The 23747-nt window shown below is 29.8% G+C and overlaps 2 protein-coding genes across 8 annotated transcripts in view; one reads left to right on the forward strand and one right to left on the reverse strand.

Moving 5' to 3' along the window:
- LOC109605484 (protein eva-1 homolog C) overlaps positions 1–19721 on the forward strand; it is a 164494-nt gene extending 144773 nt beyond the window's left edge. For 3 of the 7 annotated variants that reach the window (XM_049964403.1, XM_049964407.1, XM_049964424.1), the window contains 8 exons: positions 7419–7639; positions 8456–8494; positions 9078–9216; positions 11637–11786; positions 12033–12176; positions 12233–12475; positions 16001–16210; positions 18691–19721. In XM_049964403.1, coding sequence (XP_049820360.1) covers positions 7419–7639; positions 8456–8494; positions 9078–9216; positions 11637–11786; positions 12033–12176; positions 12233–12475; positions 16001–16210; positions 18691–19085 — 1541 coding nt within the window. In that variant the 3' untranslated portion in view covers positions 19086–19721. The remainder of the gene's footprint in view (positions 1–7418; positions 7640–8455; positions 8495–9077; positions 9217–11636; positions 11787–12032; positions 12177–12232; positions 12476–16000; positions 16211–18690) is intronic. The other 4 variants (XM_049964412.1, XM_049964429.1, XM_020022103.2 and 1 more) reach the window with 4 other exon arrangements.
- Positions 19722–19791: 70 nt separating this feature from the next.
- On the reverse strand, positions 19792–22515 carry LOC109609296 (tenascin). Its single transcript, XM_020025976.2, has 10 exons — positions 22244–22515; positions 21902–22183; positions 21664–21846; positions 21484–21609; positions 21320–21433; positions 21140–21268; positions 20920–21084; positions 20641–20862; positions 20123–20251; positions 19792–20059 (listed from the first exon to the last, which is right to left on the reverse strand). Exons 1-10 carry the CDS (start codon positions 22293–22295, stop codon positions 19869–19871), a joined length of 1593 nt encoding a protein of 530 aa, XP_019881535.2. The 5' UTR covers positions 22296–22515; the 3' UTR covers positions 19792–19868.
- Positions 22516–23747: the final 1232 nt, after the last annotated feature.

Here is a 23747-nt window from a genome sequence, read left to right on the forward strand (position 1 = left end):
TCGAATGATGGGTAATTCCAGATATTTCTGGCTATTAACATAGATTTTAATTTTAGGTATAAAACTTCTATTTTAACATCAAGATATATTTTCACTCATGTCTTTTATCAGAACTAAATTTAATTAGAATGTATCTCAAAAACTAAGGAAATCTGAATATTTGGAATCAGTACATTATAGATATTTTGTTTTCTGACATTAATAAAATACTTCATTTTTTTGACCTATGTAATTTCTAATGTATGTGTTACAAGTAATTTAAGTTATTGACACACTAAATCACGAGTCCTCAGAATAATTGATGTGATTCAAATTTTTTAAGCTCCTGTTACTTTAAAAAATTGGATTCCTCGAGTTCAAGCACCTTGAGAACTACATATCCCGTTATTTTCAATTTAAGAAACGGCAGACAGCTACACCTGATTAAATTGAAATTATAGAAGGAATTGGAAAAAATAAATAAAAAACATAAACAAGGAGTATTTGATTAATTCAAGTAAATGTGGCGATAAAAATATTAAAAGGGACAAGAAACCATTAGACTTAATTCTCGCTGCAATTAAAGCGTCATAAAATTTTTTTGAGACTTACTTAAAAACGGCGGCTCCCGTTTAAAAATAAGTGTTTACTGCATTGTTTTTTGAAAGCTGGGATTTATTGGAAGGCCGTACCGTTTCGGTAACGATAAGTATTTAAAAGGAGCGAAGCCTGAGCAAAATTACGATATCATTTCACAACAGATGCGTCTTTAGCCGATGTAGGAGTAAATTGCTCAATTTGCAAGAATCTCATTTTGTCGGGCTGATTTTAGTTTTGCAATTAACTTCTTTCATTGTATCCCACTATTACCGATCCGACTAATTTCCCCCCCGAACGAATGAATTAAAATATCAATTTTCCGACGGTTTTCTCGTTCGGTTTTATTTTCGAATAATCGTCGAATACATCCGTTCAGATGAGGCGCGACATAAAATTCTTTCAGCTTTTCAACCAGACACATATTTTATTCGGATTAATTCCGTTTGTTTCTAACACTCTTCCAATAAGCGTTAATGCGAATTTATTATGGCAAATACACGGGCTACATCTAGACGACAAAAGATAAATTTAAAGGATAAATTGTTTGAGTATGTGAAGAAATTGTACCGCCCAAGTCAAGATATTTGAGCTAGATATAGGGTTAGTTAACTAGTTCTATAATACGGGTACACACTAATTGGAAGTTTTTCGGTGCAATAATCACCGGGTCTTAGGAAACTCGGGGGTGAATTAACGCGGTGTTCATTAATATATCCCCGTATATTAAAGTGGAACTGGTATTAATTTAATTGTAAGCTTCAAATAGTATAATTTGGGAGTCGAAAACGATGCATTTCTGCCATTGCAAAATGTATGTGAGTGGGATTTGAGAGTTAGCACGTATTTCCAAGACTAATTACCAAAATTCCAAATATAATTATAAAACTGTCGCCTCCAGGATATTAGTGGTTTGTTTAGCTGTTGAAAATAAGTGGGAGGACATTAATGGCACCATCCTTGCGGTTCAATATATATTATTACATTTTATATACTTATGTCACTTTTCACGATGCCTTCCTTGAGATTTGCACTCTCTTTTTAAGATTTATTTAAAACTCAACATAAAATAAGTGTTAAAAGTAACTTTACTATAAATTTATCATGAAAACACGAATGTAATATTTTTAAGATTACTCAATCAGTATTTAGATAAATCTGATATTTATAATAAATATTAAATAGTTAACAATATTTAATTTAGTAAAAACTATTATTTTGCTTATTTGTAGAGTTAAAGATTAAATAAAATTAATTAATTTAATTAATAAAGAATTTAAATAACAATTAAATTTTCTTTGTTACAAGTTATTTATCTAAAAAATTAATCATATAATTAAAAAATTAAAATAACACAGATATAAAAAATGACCATTTCACTTTTTATTAACTCGTATATTAATTTTCACATAATGCAGAAAAATCTGATACAGTAAATATCATATAATTAACAACATTTAATTAAACTATACTTTGGTTATTTTAAACAAATCTTGTAGAATTAAAGATTGTGTAAAATAAAAAATAATCTAAATAACAATTATATTTTCTTAGTTAAAAATTATTTATCTAAAAAATTAACCAAAACATTATTATTAACATATATAATTAAAAAATTGAGATACCATAATAAATAATGATGAAATCAGAGAAAGTTTTTATTCCCATTCACTTTTTATGAATTATTAAGATTATTATTACTATTTGTCCTGAAACCGCATATTTAAATTCTAAAAGAAGTTTCAATTTTTCACATTGTTCAGAAAAATCTGATATAATAAATATCAAATAATTAAAATAACACCGATAATAAATATTGATGAAATCAAGGAAAGTTTTTATTCCTATTCACTTTTTATGAATTGTTAAGATTATTATTATTATGTGTCCTGAAAACTCGTATTTAAATTCTAAAAGAAGCTTCAATTTTTCACACTGTTCAGAAAAATCTGATAAATAAATGTCAAATAATTAAAATAACACCGATAATAAATACTGATGAAATCAGGGAAAGTTTTTATTTCCATTCACTTTTTAAACATTGTTAAAATTATTAGTATTACTATTTGTCATGAAAACTCGTATTTAAATTCTAAGAGAGGTTTCAATTTTTCATACTGTTCAGAAAAAAATATATATGAATTGTTAAGATTATTATTAGTCCTAAAAACTCAGATTTGAATTATAAAAGAAGTTTCAATTTTTCACACTGTTCAGAAAAATTTGATATAATAAAATCAATTAATTAACAATATTTAATTTATTAAAAATTATAATTTTGATAACAGATATTCTGTATTCATGAAATATATGTAAATATGTTAAGATATCTAAACATTCTAAAGAAATTGTTAAAAAAATGAAAAAATATAAATGAACAATAAATATAAATAATTATTATTTGGAAAAGGTAAAAGTTACATCTTTCAAATCAGTTAGAATTAATGTAACATAAAATGTTTTAATTAAATAATTGTTCATTCATAATATAAATTTGATTAATTACGAAAACATAATTTGAAATTTTTCACCGTAATTTTGGATTGGTAGCTCTAATATTTAATGTTTTTTTTTAATAATTCATCTAGTTTCACCTGGTTTAAATCGTTTTTACCCCATATTATAGTTTTTTAAATACATTTTCTATTAAACTAAGACATAATTATTAAAAACCTAACTGATATTTTTAATAATTACTCCGTAATAAGGTAAATTAATGTACACTTGTACTTCATGGTCTCGAGATACTGGCCCTGGTGGACATCCGATTATGCATATCATTGAGCACGACATGCCCTACATATTAAATTAATTAAGCAGCTTCCGGAGGATATACAAGGTTGTTCAAAAATAATGGCCGTCGAAAACTTTGTTGGTGTGCAACTTCACAGCTGCCATCACGACAAACCAACTATCTAATAATAGCTTTCGGCCTCATTACGGATTTAACTTATTTAATATGTCGAGGCTATTTGTTTGTCGTAAAACTCTCGACGAACTTTGTCATTGTGGAGTTATTGGTCCAACATTATCAAACGAAATTCCCATTGAAGTGTTTTTTTTTTTCATATTGATTTCGTACTTAGGGGTAACTTCTCATTTAATTTTATATTAGAACATATGTAATCCTGAAGTTTTGGAGAAGTTTCGGAACTGCACCAATCGTATATTTCAAAAGTTTTCTTCTAGTTGGTGCCCGTACATTTTTAAAGTGTATCTTATGGGTACATCATGCTGTCAACTTTTTTATATAACATTTTCAACCCCACGTGGGTGTTTAATATTATATTTCCATGAATTAAATAGTTTGCCAAAATTAATAATATTTTTAGTGGTTGCATTAATTCGTTTTGCTTTGTTAATGTTAATATTAATATCTATTCGTTGTTACATTTGTTTAAATATTTAAAGCGTAAATTACCATGTTTGATGAAGTTCCACTTTGTGTACATATAATTACAAATTTCAATTTGTTAATTTGGGCTAGTTTTAATTTAGCATACATGAACTTTTATGTCTATTGGTAATTTTTTAGTGGAGTAGGTTAAACATTTAAAATTGTTATTTCAGTACCACTAAAAAGCTCCTGTATTTTAAGATGTAAGCTTTCAAAAATGACCAAGGCTAAACCACATGTGACAATATTTTGATAAATCTGTTTCATTGTAGGTTAATTTGTGATCGACAGTCATTTACATAAAATAACTTCAATAACTTTGAGCCAAACTCACGGAGACTCTGCACCTTCATTACCAATCATAAGCAGCTCAATAAAAATATCTTACAAGCATTTTCGATGGAACTCGTTGGTCGTCCAACTTCAAGAATTCAATGAATTGGCACTATATTCACAAGCCCTAACACCCAACGATTATTTCCTATTTTTGAGTAAGAAAAATTGGCTCTAATGATGAAACGAATAAAATTGGAGCAAAGACAAAAGATTAAATGCTGAAACTGAATGACGCTTATGTTGAAACACAAAATGAATTTTACGTACAAATAAATTTTTCTTGTCAATGCCAGGTACTTACCATAGAGCCCTTATACTATTATGTAATATTGTGCCAATGAAGGTCTTATTAAATTTCAACCAAATATGCTTTTAACAAATAAGATTTTGATTTCATTCTCTGTTGTGTTTCAAATTTATCCGAGGCTTACATACATTTTTTGTATGTACGAATTAGTAACAACTTGTTTGTTATTATATCCCTCCAGGCTGGATTTAATTAAGGTGTTAGGAACAGATAATGCGAAGTATTTATTTAAGAAATTGCTATTTTGCCTCCGAGATAGGACGAAGATTTGACGGGAATCGGTATATCATTTTAAGTGCGATAAATATACCAGCGTGACATATCTCAGTTCTTCCCCTTAAATTCCATATAATTTAATCAAATCAAAGATAAGGGTGGTTTAACTAACATTTGAGATTTAATTTGAGACGTCTTAACTTCATGCTGGGCTGAAAATTTTATAAATGATAATTTTAATCAATGCTGGAGCTTCCTTGCTAAATTAAGCTATTCTAGAAAATATAATCTGACTTACAAAAGAACAAACATTTGCGACACTTTAGAGGTTCTTTCCGCAACCTTTATTTACTTTGGTCACAATAAAACACAACGGTGGCCTAATGACCAGCAACACATTAGCTTAAACAGTATAATGGGTATATTAACTATACCACCACTAGTGGTGTTTTTGTCCAAATCCCGACTATAATAGTATAAGTAACTTTGAAAAGCACTTATCGCCAAGTGGTCCTTTGTTTTTCTGTATATCTAATTATGAAATTATGAAATATAACGCCATAATTTCAACCAAAATCCCAAGCAATAATCCGCCTAAACGAAAGGAATAAAACGAAATCCTAATAAACTGTCATTAAACCTAATCTGTCAAAAGTTAATTATAGACTATTAAAACTGGATTCGGTTTCAGTTAAATAAGGACAACTACCGTGTAGTTCCCGAATTACTCTATTAACCGGATTCATTAACGCTGTTTAAGACCTTGACTCTAAACACAAATTCATTGCGATTTCATGAGACTAAACGTCCTCAAACTAAGACACTAATGTTTGTGCCCTGCTGATACTTACTTCAGGGAAAACTATTTATAAAAAATATCTATTTAGTTGTTCATTTTGTTGTCTTACTTTTAAATTAAACAAAATCAGTGAATTGGAATTAGTTCCTTCCTGTGATGAAATTTATAGTTTGACATGTTTACGTCGAAGGTAAATCTTAAGGTCTTAAAATTGTTTATGTGTTTGTTTACTCTGGGCTAAATTTAAGGTTCAACTCATGGATGTTGTAAAAATTGTCACTGATAATTAGTAAGGTTATAACTCCTTTATCATTATGTCAAAGACGTATAGTCTCAAATTTATTCCAAAAAATTCCAGAATTTACAGTTTACAAAAAAGCCTATATAACACTGACTTGCTTTAAAATTAATTTGGGAATATCCACGACAAATGATAATAATAATCTCGAAGAGTTGCCACATTTGAACATAAATAATTATTTCACGTTTAATTTATAAAAATTTAATAAATAAAAACTTTCCTTGGTTTCTTTCATTATGTTTATGTTAATAATATTGTATTCATTACTTTTTTAGGTAAATAATTTGTAAGAAAATTTAATTGTTATTTATATTAATTTTTAATTTACAACATAAATAATTATTTCACGTTTAATTTATAAAAAATTAATAAATAAAAGCTTTCCTTGGCATCTTACATTATTTATTGCCTGTTATTTTAATGTTTTTATTGTTTATGTTAATAATATTGTATTCATTACTTTTGTACGTAAATAATTTGTCAGTAAGAAAATTTAATTGTACATAACAATTAATATAAATATATTAATTTTTAATTTACAACACCATTTTAAATTAAGCAGGAAAATAGTTTTTAATTAATTATATATATATTATGTCAGATTTTTCTGAAAACTGTGAAAAATTGAAACTTACTTTAAAATTAACATACGAATTTTCGTGACAAATAATAATAATAGTAGTTAACATAACAATGTTTAATTACAATTATAAAATTGAAGTTTCGAATTATACTTTACTTGTTTTAAAGTTAATTACGTTAATCTTATATATATCTTTTATTCTCTTTAATTTAAAGTCTCAAAGCCAACAAAACAATAAAAATCCAAAGCAATGTTCGCAGTTTAAATAATTATTAATAAACAAACAACTTTTTAATTACTACTGTTAATACTGTAACATGTAACAAAATTTGAATTCTGTTTTTCACAAATAATATAAATTTCCTAAAATACAACAATTTAAAATGAATATTAATTGTTGTTTTGTAAAATTGTTGAAACTGATATTATATTGTTGCACCAAAGGGAAAAAATATGAAACACAAAACGTATCAGCCAAAAAGCACACATATTTTTCAATAAAACGACACAAAGTATTCTGCAATATTTACCATATTTGATTAAGCCACTTTTTTTATTTCACATTTACAAGTTTCGACAACGGCTAAAGGGTGTTTTTATTAAGTTGTAAATACTTCAGATAATTAACTTAGGAAGCACTAAAAGTGTAGATCAACTAAATTACAAGGGAGTTTTTTAATTGGTCTCGGAAACCGCCAGTGAAATAACACTGCCATTACTTGACTATTAATTAAACTGCACTCGGAGGAATATACTATATATATTGTGTTAGTGTTGGACCTGTTGATAACGTCTATATATTTATTTTAACAAATTGGTGGTGGCCTGTTAACTAACACATTTTCCTTCCTGTTCCTTTTCATGGTGGTGGTGGTGCTCTCGGAATCGTCTTGATGGCACCAGCTCTGTTATCAGGAACGCTCCGGACTTATCAGAGGGCGGGATGCGATGATGACGTGGTTACATTGAAATGTCCACGTGGAACGAGCATCGTCATCGACATTGCACAATATGGAAAATCGGCGCCGACGAAGAATCCCTGCGAACCCAAGTCCACAACCTCGACAATACCGAAGACGTCCTACAACTACAACGTCTCCTGTTTGTGGTCGAACACCTTGCAGGTCAGTTATTTGGCGAAACAGCGCTTAATACGAATGTCCAAGTTTGTTAATAATTTGTAACACTTTTTTGAAATTTAATTAGGAATTGTCTTCGTCTGCTTTATCTACGAAAGATGTTAAAAATGAAAACGAACGAAGAAGGACTCCACAACTTTATTTTTAACTGTTTAGAAAGTTTTAGTCCTCTGTAAAAATATCTTCAATCACTTTCAGTCTGCGTAGTACACTCATACAGGGTCTTTACAAAAAATTGTATTTACTATCATATGTACAATAAAGAAACAATTTTTTCTCCCTTCAAATGAAAACATAGCTCATTTATATAATCTCAATTTTTGGTTGTCCACTTTTCAATTTTTTTATAGATTTTTTATTTGTACAAAAATTTTGTTCATCTACAGAAACACCCTGTATAATAGTGAATGTAATTTTTATAGACAAATCAATCTGAAACAAAGGAAATGTTTAAAATAATATTTTGTATTTTAAATTTAAAAAAAGTGTATGAATTATTAATGATTAAAACAATCCAAATATCTAATAGCTAATTCAAATTTTAAATTCTAAAATGGAAATATACAAAGTGCCTTATATGTGAAAAGACAGTTTGTATTATTTAATTCCCAATTAATAAATATAACAATAATACGTGTATATGTACTAATTGAAATTTACTTACAGAAACTAAAATTAACAATGTTAACCCATATAGGATGTGATCATCTTTGGAGATTCGTGCTTAGTTTCGTATTAAAATAGAGTAGTTTTTATTTACGTTTTGCCCGAGGCAGGTTTTTCACAAGTGATTATTTACAGAGTAAATGGGACGAAGTAGCCCAAGGAACATGGGGAAGAGTAAGTTTTCTAAGTTGTTTAGTAGGCTTCTTTTAAAATTATTCTTTTGCTTGATACGCAACAGAAGACACATGCTTATGATTTTTCTGTGAAGCTACCTACTGGGTGTAATTAAACGTGGGCCAAAGTTCACATGTAATGTTACGATATTAAAGTTATGCCCTTAAACCAACATTTTAATTATATCTCTTACTAACAAGGGCAACTGCATGAAATGTTTGATGAAATTTTAGTTTATATCATGAAACTTCAACGGCAAACTCTTATTATTGTTTCACTCGAACAACTGCACTTCTTGTCTAAACATTTCATGCATATTCCTGAAATTATCTGGGCAATTCTACGACAACCACAAAACGCTTTCTAAAGGATAATGCACCAAAGAAGATTACACAAATCGACACTTACTAACAAAATACATTTAAGCATGCAGGTATGTTGTTTATTTTTGCATTCGCTTCACATACAGAAACTAATAACAGAAAACAAAAAAAGAAACATGTTATTGTTTTACTTTTTGACTGGTTAGCTGCTGAAACGATAAAGGGTTTATCAGACAGCTGATCTGACTGACGGTACCTAGTATTCACTGTTGCAGACGGTCGTTGAGGCATGTCAGAAGAAAAGGCAGTGCAAATTCCAAACTAATCCAAAAACATTCGGAGGGGATCCTTGTCCGGGAGTCAGGAAATATGTGGAAGTTGCGTATAAATGCAGACCATGTAAGTTTTTTCAGTTGTTACTTTATTATGGAGTCAGCTAATGGAAAATTGTCGGTTGATCAATTGATTCAAACACAAAAGGAGTGAGGTAACTTGCTTCTTATCACTTCGAAACTTTGTAATTTATTTATGTAAATTATTTTTATTTATAACTGTGATAATAAAATAGCATACATTATAAATGTATTTGTTTACTAAATGCTTCCTTCATTTTACTTCTTTACAACACAAAAGGAGTGAGGTAATTTGCATCTTGTCCCTTTGAAAATTTCACACATAGCTATGTAATTTAGATTTTAATTAAGATATTTATAGAAGATAGTACTGAAATTTGATTATTCTGATCAATTTTGAAGACTGAGTAGCACATGAATCTGTGATCAGTAAGTTAAGTCAATATTAATCTACAGATTTTTTCTGAGTTGATAAAATAAAGTCATATCCTTCATATTACTCCTTTAATAATTAAATATATTTTTTTCATTAATTTTTGACCACAACATTGATGGAGTCTTTAATTTTGTAGAAATCAAATGGTTACTTCTTATCCATTTTTTTATTCATACCTATGTAATTCAATGTTTTTGTCAACAGATTGTATAGAAGTCAGTCGTGAAAAATAAAGTTGCATCCTTCATTTTACTCCTTAACTAGTTACTTTTTCTCCATTAATTTTTATGGAAGGATTATTGAAAGAGTAGAGTAATTTTGGAAATTTGGTACATCTCAGTTTTGTAGAAATCAAAGATGTAACTGCTTCTTACCCCTTCAATTATTTTTATTCATAACTATGATAATCAAATAGCATACATTATAAATGTGTTTGTTTACTAATGCTTCCTTCATTTTACTTCTGTACAACACAAAAGGAGTGAGGAAACTTGCTTCTTGTCCCTTCGAAAATTTCACACAATTTTGAAGACTGAATAGCACATGAATGTGTGATAAATAAGAAGTTAAGTCAATGTTAATCTACAGATTTTTCTGGGTTGATAAAATAAAGTCATATGCTTCATATTACTCCTTTACTAATTAATTATATTTTTTTCATTAATTTTTGACCTCAAAATTGATGAAGACTTTAATTTTATAAAAATCAAATGGTTGCTTCTTATCCATTTTTTTACTCATACCTATGTAATTCGATTTTTTATCAAAAGATTGTATAGACATTGGTGAAATTTTATTATTCTATACAATACTGTGCATCTTCAATAAATCCCACGTTAGCTAGATAAATAAAGACCAAATAAATCTTAATCTACAATTTTTTCTGGATTAGTTTATTAATCCGTTATAGGTTCATAAAATTAAGTTACATCCATCATTTTACCCTTTACTGTTTATCTTTTCTTCATTAATTTTTATGGAAGGAGTATTAAAAAAGTAGGGTAATTTTGAAAATATGGCAGATCTCAGTTTTACAGAAATCAAAGATGTAACTGCTTCTTACCCCTTTAATTGTTTTTCTTCATAACTATGATAACCAAATAGTATTAGTATAAATGTATTAGTTTATTATATGCTTCCTTCATTTTACTTCTTTACAACACAAAAAGAGTGAGGTAACTTGCTTCACTCATAACTATGTAATTTAGGTTTTAATTAAGAAATTTATAGAAGAATTTTGAAGACTGAATAGCACATGAATCTGTGATAAATAAGAAGTTAAGTCAATATTAATCTACAGATTTTCTCTGGGCTGATAAAATAAATTCACATTCTTCATTTTACTCCTTTACTAATTAATTACATTTTTTTTATTATTTTTTGACCTCAAAATTGATGGAGTTTTAAATTTTGTAGAAATAAAATGGTTGCTTCTTATGCGTTTTTTTACACATACTTATGTAATTCGATTTTTTTGTCAATATATTGTATAGAAGACATTTGTGAAATTTTATTATTCTGTTCAATTCTGTACATCTTCAATAAATGCCACGTTAACTCCTTAAACAATTTTTCCTGGATTAGTTTATTAATTCATTATGGGTTGATAAAATAATGTTACATCCTTCATTTTACTCCTTTACTAGTTACCTTTTCTCCATTAATTTTTATGGAAGGAGTTTTAAAAATACAGGGTAATTTTGAAAATTTGATAGATGTCAGTTTTGTAAAAATCAAAGAAGTAACTGCTTCTTACTCCTTCAATTATTTATATTCATAACTATGAATATGCTTCCTTCATTTTACTTCTTTACAAATTTACATTTTCTCTATTAATTTATGAAAACCTTCCTATAATTAATGGGATACGATGCAAATTATAAATTATACAGAAGGCAGCTGTGAAATATAATTATGCTGATCAATTCTGTGCATGTGCAACAAAAACTATGTTAACTAGATAAATGAAGACCAATTTTCTGTATGCTGACAACCATAATGTCTGAACTAATAGGATAAATTTTCCGTAGACGAGTTCCGAAGTAAAGTAGCCTGCGAAAACGAAAAAATCCAGTTAAAGTGTAACCCTAATCAAAGAGTGGCGGTGTACAGCGCGAGTTACGGCCGCACGGAGTACGAATCTATTCAATGCCCGCAACCTCAAGGCGTACCAGAGGAGAGTGAGTTTATTACTTCTTTATTATTCAAATTTCCCTCTAGTTCCACTATCATTAAATTAACTCTTACCGGAACGCTCAATTACATCTTTCATTTTGGGTTGCTTGCAATCAAGCAACGGCATTTATTAAACTTTATGTTCTTCCTGGACATCGATAACTGCATAACGATATCCTTCGGTTAACTTCAAAATTAATTGAATGCCGGAAAAATCCATCCAACTTACTCGTTTGCTTTATCTGTTACAGCCTGTTTGGTTAGCTACGCGACCGAAACTGTAATGCACCGATGTCACGGGCAACGTAGCTGCGAATTAACAGCAGACAGCAGCACTTTCGGCGAGATCTGCAAAGACAACTCTCGGAAATACTTAAAAGTTGTTTACACTTGCGGTAAGTTGGAAGTTATGATAACCACCAGCTACTTCACCACATTACTCTATTCGCAGTTCCGCGGAAGGTGTTAAAAGAAAAATACGAGGCCAGATCAGAGCCGGATGAAGCGGACACGGATCAGGATCAGGAAGACGAAGACGATTTCGATACTTACGATGCTGGCAATGAGTTTATGAGGGAATCGGCTGCGTCGCCGCCGGCGCCAAACAATGAGGGGAAGAGCGATAATTTTACCAAGGATTATCCGTTTGCCAATTCGAAGAATCCGTCGCACAGCAGCAACGGTCTTGATTTTGGTATGTACCATTGTGGGTTGTTTGTTTGCTGTTTTGAAATTAATGCCGATGTAAATTTATCGCTCGTGCATACGTTGTTATGTACTCGCATGGAACGGCTGTTTTTACTTTTAAATAATAGTAATAAAAATATTTTTACTAGCTTTTTATTTTGTTTATGTGTAGATGTAAAATACGAATGTCGTCTGTATGCGCATGACCAAAATGCTTGAAGCTTGCTTGTGTTTCAAACAGTCTTAGTAACAAGTGATTCAGTAACAACCAGTTGTCAACTGATGTAAAACCCAATAAATCCATTTGTACAAATGGCAGAACTATTAAAAATTTACCAGACACGTTTTGTTTATATCGCTAACTTTTACGGTTAAATTTCAATTGGAATTACTGCGTTTTGAACGATTCCAATATTACCTATGGATTTATTTCACGATTTCAGCTGATATTATTGAATTTTGAATAATTCCGTTACTAGCACTGGATTTATTTAAATGGATTTATTATGTTTTTTATGATCACTCGTCAACTGTAGAGGCTACTTGTTACTAAACTAGATTCGAATAATGTCGCAATGTGGGTCCATCTGCTGAAGGTAAGTCTACAATTTTATTGAAAATAAAGGCACACTGAATTTAAGTTCAGTAACGTATATTAATATTTAAACAATCAATAAATATATGGTCTATTCAGGACAAAAATTAAAATGTACGGTGTCCAAAATTGGTTGATGACAAAAAACTCATTTGATATCTCTAAAATATCCACTAAAACTGACTTTTGACAAAATTACTTTTAATTTTTTTTTGACAAAACCGATAAAAACTTTCTACAGACTAACCTAACCTTCAAAAAATATATGTTTCTTTAAAATTTCAAGATAATATATTAAAATTTTTATTTCAAATATAAACCACAATTAAATTTTCACTTGAAATGTCAAAAAAATCAAGTTGTCCAAAAATATGTAATATTATATATAAAAAATTTAATATTTCTGGCGACTTTCAAGATATTTAATGTGGTCATCTATAAAAGTATGGAAAATAGCATTTTTTTTTTTTTTGATATTGGTAAAATTACAACTTTTTCTTGACAAAAACGATAAAAATTTTCGACAGACTAACCTAACCTTTAAAAAATATATATATTTCTTTAAAATTTCAAGATAATATATTAAAATTTTTATTTCAAATATAAACCATAATTAAATTTTCACTTGAAATATCAAAAAAATCAAGTTGTCCAAAAATATGTAATATAATATATAAAAAATTTAATATTTCTGGCGACTTTCAAGATATTTAATGTGGTCATCTATAAAAGTATGGGAAATAGCATTTTTTTTTTTTTATATTGGTAAAATTACAACTTTTTCTTGACAAAAACGATAAAAACTTTCGACAGACTAACCTAACCTTTAAAAAATATATATCTTTCTTTAAAATTTCAAGATAATATATTAAAATTTTTATTTCAAATAGAAACCATAATTAAATTTTCACTTGAAATGTCAAAAAAATCAAGTTGTCCAAAAATATGTAATATAATATATAAAAAATTTAATATTTCTGGCGAATTTCAAGATATTTAATGTGGTCATCTATAAATTATGGAAAAATAGCAATTTTTTTTGATATTGGCAAAATTACAACTTTTTTTTTGACGAAAACGATAAAATCTTTCGACAGACTAACCTAACCTTAAAAAAATATATGATTCTTTAAAATTTCGAGATAATATTTTAAAATTTTATTTCAAATATAAACCATAATTGAATTTTCACTTGAAATGAACACAAATGAAGTTATCCAAAAATATGTAATGGATATATATAAAAAATTTAATGAAAATTCTGGCAAATTCCGAGTTTCTATTATTAAGTATGGGAAATAGTATTTTTTGACATTCTTTTGACTATTTTAAAGTTAACAACCGTTTAAATTTGTTTAAAATGAAATTTCAGTATTTGATAGGAAACAATATTATTTATGTCTCAAAATTTACCAGAGATATCTTAACTAAAAATCAAAACTATATTATATTTTCTAAACTTAATTTTATATGACATTTCAAAGGTAAATTCTATTGTGACCTTCATTTAAAATAAAGAAATCAGCACATATTATCTCGATATTTTTGGGCTACGTTGGCTTTTGCCAACAAAAAAAATTAAATAAAATAGCTGAATATTTCACTCAAATCAGTTTTTAAATCACGAAATGGTGAATGAAAGGCGATTAAAAAATAAAAAATAATCAATAATTTTTTTTAATATTAGTTTAGCATAAAGCATAAAGTGCATCCTTACTACATAGATTTTCTTCATTAATTCTTGATAAGCTTTTTAAAATAGTTCAGAGCATTTAAAAACGTATATATTAATAAATATTTAATGTAAATAGCATTCAAAACGTCTGTTGAGAATTTCTTTTAAAATGGAGAAAAATTAATAACATTTTATACAACTTAAAGATTAATAAAACACAACAAAAATAGGGAATAAAAAGAAATTATAAGTATAATTTCATCTTAGAACATAATTTATGCTCGTTGAAATGCAAATCATATTTACTCATTTTTAATTTACAACATAAAAGAGACAAAAGTTTTTACTTTTAGTCGTATTATATTACAAAATAAAAAGCGGAAAAGTGCATAACTCAACCAAATAAATATTGCAATAAAATTTTCATTAATAAATGAAAAATTACGTTCCAACGGTGTAATTAAAAGACCTTATACCTAATTTGTCTGTTAAGAGTTAATAAAGTAAAATTACTATTTTATAATTCTTCGAACTGAATTGAAATAAAATGAAAAACTAGATATTAATTTGATGTGACCCCTCAGGATGTTCCTTCATTTTTAATAAGTTTATTAAAATACTTTTAGAATATTTAATCGCCTCCATAATTTTATTCATTTGGTTCATTTTATACGAAATGTTTCTAAAATAGGTGGTCATCCAATAATGAAGAAAATGTAAATATTTTTCTCTATGAAGTCTCCTTAAATAAAACACAACCTCCAAATTTAAATTTCAATATATATATATATATATATATATATATATATATATTTCTCATAATACCAAATTTTTCTGGATATATTATTCATATTTGCCCATTATAATAAGATTTAAAACAAAAACAACAAAATAAATGATGCAAAATAAGTTTGGCTAATTTTTACAAGAAGGGATTCGTTAATAAATGAAAAATAAAGTTTCAACGATGTAATTAAAACAGTGGAAATGTTCGTTTGTTTGTTACAATAACCAGAAGTTTAATCAACCAACAATATTTGTGACTTTTCTCTTTTAATAAATACATTAAATGTCGAATAGAAAATACTAAAAAACAATGGAAGAAAAAGGAAAAAAATGAAGGAAATATAGAGTAGACCCTAGTGTGAAAGATTTGAGCGACATGGTAATTGATAAATTTTTTGGTCAGTCAGCATATAGAGGAGCGGACGGTGTATTGAATTGGGAATGGTGGGTATTGTCATGTGGAAATTTGGTTACAGCATCTTACGACAATCCCCGATATCGAACTAAGAGCGTTTATCGCAACGGGCCCGTTTTGCGGGAAAAAACAAAAGAGATGCAGCCAGATAGAGAGCGTAGACGAGATCCGAACTGTACTATAACAATTTACGCCGGATCGGATACAGGGAAAAGGTCTAGAGTGGTTGGATTTATCTCGGAGTGGATTAACGCATACACATTCCTATCACGTAAGTATCTGTTTTAGGCACAAACCGTGCAATGTGCGTGCTAGTTTCTGTTCAATGTGCATTCGTGCATCTTTGCCGCATGACTTGTGCATCCGGCATCCTAACTCACTGTTTATCCTAGGTTAGTTAGCATAATCGAACGTTATCACTTTGAACTATGTCCAACATGAATTTGCTACGAAATTTGTTTTCAAACTATTTTACCACACGATCCGCAACTTCAAAACTGAAAGGTTCAGATTTAAAACAAGCAAAGTAGGTATTCTAACTCTGTTTGATATTCTTATGGCCGCTACAAATAAGGGTTTTCAAACTATCCGCACCGATTCCGGATTTACTCATAAACAATTCTTTGCGTTCACTTCAGTTTTTATTTTGTTGGTGCTATTAATCTGTATTTACTTTGGGACTTTGTTATCTATCTAAATGGTTCCCGCCACATCACATCGTAAAAACAAAACTCGATATTCCATTTTAAAGCAATAACGGAATTTTCTAAAGTTAACAAGGAAACCGATGAATACATCAATTCAGCAGAAATCCTTATCGAATGTATAGAACTGATAGCTGTGATGCATTCTAATAGTCGGCTGTGTTTGGTCTTTCCTGCCTTGATTGCTGCCAAGCGGAACCTGAATGTTCGACAGTTAGATTTAATGTATATTTGCCCTTGATGAATGTTCGTTGTAAAGTTGTCTGAATTTCTAATATCTGCTGCTACTATGCCTGATAAATCTGTACCAAAATTCCGATCCATAAATGGAATGTAACTTATTGCTTTCATGGTTTTCATTTCAAAGGTAAAGGTAAGACAAGTTTTGATCCATTTTAATTTGTTATATTTTCTTCAATAAAATTATTTAAATAAAAAATTATAGGTAAGTAATAATCAACTCCTCATCAAAGTAAAAGCACCTTTAAACTACCTTGTGCCTCTCTTGAAGTGGATAATTTGAATTATTTTAAAAATCAGGTTAGATTATATCATTGACAATTTGTTGAAACAAATATATTGTTAAAATAAGTTTTAATAAACAATATAATCTCTTCCATACATTAAAAACTTTTACACCAGTAATAAAACAAATATTTATTGGGAAACTAATAATTAAAATTAAAAAAATCTAATAATTCCGTTCCTTTTGGCATACTCAAAATTAGTGAAGGAATAAATTCTTGATTCACAGCTCACCATTCTTCTCTAAGAGCATTAGCAAGTACCTTCAAATTGTGAGGCTATTCTTACCAGTGTAAATTTGTCTGTCCTATACGTGTCCAAATCGTCTTTTAGCTCCAGGAGCAGTTTCATGCAACCCTCTTCTGATGACAGACAGATGTATAGTGATTCCAACGTCTGCACGAAGCCTGGATGTAAAGAATATATTGTTAAAATAAGTTTTAATAAAGAATATAACCTCTTCCATACATTAAAAACTTTTACACCAGTAATAAAACAAATATTTATTACGAAATTAATAATTAAAATTAAAAAAATCCAATAATTCCATTCCTCTTGCTGTACGAATAAGTTCCACCCATCTTGGCATACTCAAAATTAGTAAAGGATTAAATTCTTGATTCACAGCTCACCATTCTTCTCTAAGAGCAGTAGCAAGTACCTTCAAATTTTGAGGCTAGCCTTTTCCAGTGTGAATTTGTCAGTCCTATACGTATCGAAATCGTTTTTTAGCTACAGGAGCAGTTTCATGCAACCTTCTTCTGATGACAGACAGACGTACAGTGATTCCAACCTCTGCACGAGCTTGGATGTAAAGAATATATTGTTAAAATAAGTTTTAATAAACAATATAATCTCTTCGATAGATTAAAAACTTTTACAGCAGTAATAAAACAAATATTTATTGGGAAATTAATAATTAAAATTAAAAAAATCCAATAATTCCTCTTGCTGTACGAATAAGTTCACCCATCTTGGCATACTCAAAATTAGTGAAGGAATAAATTCTTGATTCACAGCTCACCATTCTTCTCTAAGAGCAGTAGCAAGTACCTTCAAATTTTGAGGCTAGTCTTTACCAGTGTAAATTTGTCTGTCCTATACGTGTCGAAATCGTCTTTTAGCTCCAGGAGCAATTTCATGCAACCTTCTTCTGATGACAGACAGACGTACAGTGATTCCAACGTCTGCATGAAGCTTGGATGTAAAGAATGATTTCGTCTAGTAGAAATAATCAGAAAATGGTCGTATCTTCTGTCCTATATTGGTATTGGCATCTCACTTTGTGAGATATTACCACATACATTTGGTCTACTTCTTGCTGACTCAGATTGTCATGTTCCAAAATTGCAAATATACCAACAAACTCTTAAGAACAGAATCATTTTTGAGGTTTGAGGTTTTACTGGTAAAAATAAAACAAACAAATATTTTTAGATATATTTTATTTAGAAAATTCAAATTATCCCCTTCATGGATTCATTTATTGGTACTAAAATGTTTATATATTATTATTTTTTAGAAAACCAAGAGCGCTTCTACTTATATCTCGTGGTGAGCATCGGCGCAGGTCTGTTGATCCTGCTCAGCTTCATAGTAGGCCGTCTCCTCGTCCAAATGCACAGACAGCGCTCCGAAGCCAAGTTCCATCAGACCAACATAGACGACCATTCGCTACCGAACGGCTTCACCGACGACATCAGCGAAGTAGACGCAGACATAGATTTCACGACACCCCTCCCGATGGCGGTGCCGACGGTGACGGTCCATTCGCCGGCGACGGTGGGAAGTGTGGCCGAGGTTGTACGGTACCCGTTGGTACACTCTCACACAATCAGACGCGGCCCGCCAGCCGATTGTGATGCACCACCACGCAGCTTAAGTACTGGCTCGAACACGCACTACTACTATGGATGACCCGGATGCCCGGGCAGAGCGCCGCAGTCCCCCACATCGTCTACGTGCCCGGGCCAACGTACTTATTGCTTTTAGTGTGAGAACAGTGCCATAGACACTTGTGCATACATAAAGTGAACGAGACCAAAGATATTTTCACCTCTAGATTCTTGTCAAAGATACCTGGTAATTTTATTTTACATCGATCACTTCATTTTGGAACGTTGTCGTCGTATGAAATCCTCTTTCCTGTATTTACGCGATGTACACTTTACGTTGCCATTACTTTCCCGCTTGAGTTTCTCAAAGTCAAGAGGTCGATGCTAATTACTGGACCTTTAACTGTAACTTATTTATATTGAAATATGTATAAAAAAACTGTTTGCGTAAATAAGGTCGTCTTAAGGAAAGATTTTCTTACATCAAAAATAATTCCGTCTGGGATTAATTACCATTAATGTTAATCAAAAGTACTAATCAGAGGGAATTAAAGCATATGCTCTTACTAAATCTTATTTATTTAGTATTACATATTGTTCATATACTAAAACATCTTTGATATGGAGAAAACATATGTTAAAAATTAATGTAAAATATTATTATTCTTTTGTTTATTATATACATTAAGTGTTTGTAAAATAAATATATGATTACGAATGAGTCTTGTCTAAAATATTACCTAAACATTCTTAAGTGCCAAAAGAACAAATGAAAATATAAACTCTGCTTAACCATCAAATCTTAATAATTTAATATCACAATTTATTACATGGATGGATAGTACATAAAACACAATGACATACTTTAAATAACAATTAAATATCCTAATATGAATACTAAGACAGAGGAAATAGTGAATGTTGTAGCTGAAGAGACGCAATCGTTATTCTTGTAAACGTATCCAACAGGGCACGCACATACACTATTTCTGCAAACAAAATTTTTGCCTAAAACTACTGAACATTCGTACTCCTTCCTGCAGTAACTGTGGTAAGCTGCAAACAATGAATAACAGGTAAGTGGCGGACTAAAATAATCACTTCATTGTAAACCCTTACTTTTATTGAGATAGCAGGCCGAGTTTATTTCCAGTGTATCCTTACACATACATGAGTTATCTATACATGAACTGTAGGTAAATCGACACTGGGTGTCTATCACACACTCATCATGTAATTTATCGGCAACTAAAATAGATTTAAAAATTATTGTTGCATTCAGTGACAAAAAATAAAACACAGATTCAATGGTCTATACATTCGTTCATAAGACAAAAGATTATTAGATTTTGAAGGCTATGTTATACGTTTTTCAGTTCACTTCTGTTGTATAAAATTCCAACAGGGTGGTGAAGAGAGCAATACTAATCGGTGAGCCCCCTTTTGTTTGATGGAACACTTCCTCTCCATCCACAGACTTTGGCAGTCCAGCGCCAAGTAGAAATTGACCACCTCACTAGATCAATGAATGCCTCCAACTAATATTTTTGTCTGAATTGTTAATAATTGTTTCCCCAAATAAATCTAACCACTGAATTTATGTGTTTTATATCATAGGGTATATAATATAAATTTACCTTTTAAGCATTGTGTAGAATTCAGTTCAACATAATCGTTTATACATTTACACTCATTACCAATACATTGAGAATTATCTACTCGACAGCTTTGATATTTGCAAGATCCACCAATTACGGGAAAGCATGAATCGTCCACAGTAATATAACCGGAATCACAAATGCACTCACTATTAACGCAAGTTTTACCCATTTCACAATCGGAATCAGTGAAACACACATCTAGAAAAGGTTTAATAGTTGAGTAGTTTTAAAAAACATCAATTTTTGTCTTATTACTGGAAATATCAGCATCTTTCTCCAGAGTACAATACTTTGCATCATTGATTGGTGCTTTGTCCAAACACTTGCAAGCTCCTTTTGGCTTAGCATCGCAGTACGAGTAAGGACCATATACGCGGCACCAGTCACTACTGTAGCATACATTAGTGGCTTGTAGTGTACCTAAAAAAGAAGGAAACATGTTACTAATAAATTCATGTTTTATGTTATTACATACTTTTAACACATTCTCTGTTAGTATCGGTACTAAAGAAATTATTTCTGCAATAGCATTTACCATCTGTGTGGCATAAAGCAGGTTTAATAGGACAGTCTGCATCTACCTTACAATCCATCACACCAAGTTCTGTAATGTTTAATTTAATTAAAAATTACATGATTAAAGTGTACATCTTACCAGGGACACAAGTCCCTTTGCTCAGAAAATATCCTGGTTTGCAAATGCATGAAATGCCTTCAAAACAATAACTGTTAGCAATAGTACAGCTATTATCTACACAACTCTCCATTCCTAAAAATTATCGACAGTTCATGGTGGAACAAGAAATTTTAAAATATTACCTGATACACAATTATTTTTATGAAATGTATACCCTGCAGAACATACGCACATTCCCGATGCAGTATCACATTTAGAATTTAAGTATTGTTTACAGTCTTCATTTGTTGTGCAACTCCAAAATCCATCTAAAATAATAAAGTCAAATTTGGATTGTTAAGAAATATAAATAATGTCATCACCTTTAGTGTTTGACTTTAAACTTGTGTTCATAAGGACACCGATGAATTCATCATAAGAAGGAATGACTTCTTCAGTCTGGTTTGTGTATGTTTCTGATTCGGTTTTAGTGCATTTACCATTAGCTCCGCAAGTATAACCTTCACCATTAATTACAGTACAATCAATGTCTAAGGCACAGGCATCTGCAAATAAATTACATGTTAAAAATTCCTAAAGCAATAATAATATGAATGTTACCTTTCAACTTTTTCCTACAATCTCCTCCAGGTCTTTGGTAATACTCGTCACTGCATGTGCACTTTCCGTCTTTACACGACATGGCAAGAAGGTCATATCCGTTGAAACAATCTATGTCCTTCGAACAACTATCTCCCAAATCAGCAACGGCAATACAGTTTCCTAGGTACCATCTAAATCCTTCTTTACACATGCACTGGTTGTTATCTGAGCAAATCAAATCCTTGTGAAACTTGGTGCACTGATCCTGCTCAAGACAAAGGTCTCTGTACGCAGTGGCGTCTAAAATATGGTTAGTGCTAGAGTGTGCAATAATTAGGGTTTTATATTTTGAGTACTCACATGAATAACATGTTGATCCATCGCTTGACAAGTATGAGAGGTCATCACACATACATTTATTCTCATAACATATAGAATTACTTATGGGACAGTCCGCTAATGTTTCACAACTAATGTCAGCAGATAAACCTGAAAATATACAATACACAATAACACATCACTTCATGAAAAGGAAAGAAGACATGGTCCTAAATACGAAATGATGTTGGGTTTGGCCATATATGGTCGGAGGAAGCATACTTCAGTTACTGTTGGTTATTATTTTAGTCATGAAAAGCCAAACGGCTCACAGTTATTCTTCAAGTCTATCTATTGAAGATATCAAATTCTTTACATTACTTATAGGCTTTGAATCACCAAACATTGGAATATCATCCTCAATGACTACCACATACTTCTTATTACTTTCTAGTTTAAAGTATTAATGTATAAATGGTTATTTAGATTATATCACATTGTATGTATGGCCTTATTTGTTTCTAATTCAATTTATGTATCAGACATTGGTGTAGAGTTCTAATGTTACTGAAGGATTACAATTTGAAACGTAACAACGTAACAAAATACCAAGAGCCGAGTTGTTTGATGAATACTATCACCATGGGCTACGCCTTTGGTGATTCAATTATAATTGCATTTAATGAAACTTTCCAATTAAAAAATATCTATTCATTGTTAGTTTAATACTGATAATAAAAATAGTTTACAATCCATAATAAACTTACTTAAGGAAATCAAAAAATTAACAAAATTCAAATTTACTTTTCCAACAGCTATTCAAATTTAGAGTAAATGGACTTCTGGTACTTTAAACTTCTCATTTAATGTAAGACAGATATCCTCAAACATTAACATAAATTTAATAATAATTTATTTTCTTCTTTGAAAGTCATAAACAGGATTATTATAAATTACATTTTATTGCAAGGTTTTAACATCAAAATGTATTTATATAAATTTATAGAATTAAAATAATTCAATTGTTAAATATCTAATGATTGTATTATAATCAGAAGATTACTTATCTCATAATGGGAACATCTGTATTTATTCATATTATTATTATTTATTATCTGCTTGGTTTATTTGTAATAATTTATTACTCACAGCATTTACTATTATTATAGTAATAATTACAATAAACAACGAATTTCTTCCAAACAAATCTATTTATCATCATCGTCTCTGTACACAATGTTAAAAATTCTAATTCTTGCACAAAGTAAATTAATTCGATCTCTCCTAGTTGCTATATTACCTTTAATAGAAAACAACGCTACAACTAAACACTGAAACAGGAACATTTTACGCACGTTTTGTTCCCAGCACTACACAAAAACTAACTTAACTAACACTTAAATAAATTAGATTTATATTGTACAAAATCTTTATCTGATGTGATAATAGACACCTGTTAATCATAGCATTTCTATAATATCAATCTTGCAGGTGTTTAATTCATGAAATAATGATGATTTAAAAAAAAAAAACGTATTAATATCAA

This window comes from Aethina tumida, chromosome 1 (assembly GCF_024364675.1).
Source record: "Aethina tumida isolate Nest 87 chromosome 1, icAetTumi1.1, whole genome shotgun sequence".
Lineage (NCBI taxonomy): Eukaryota > Metazoa > Arthropoda > Insecta > Coleoptera > Nitidulidae > Aethina > Aethina tumida.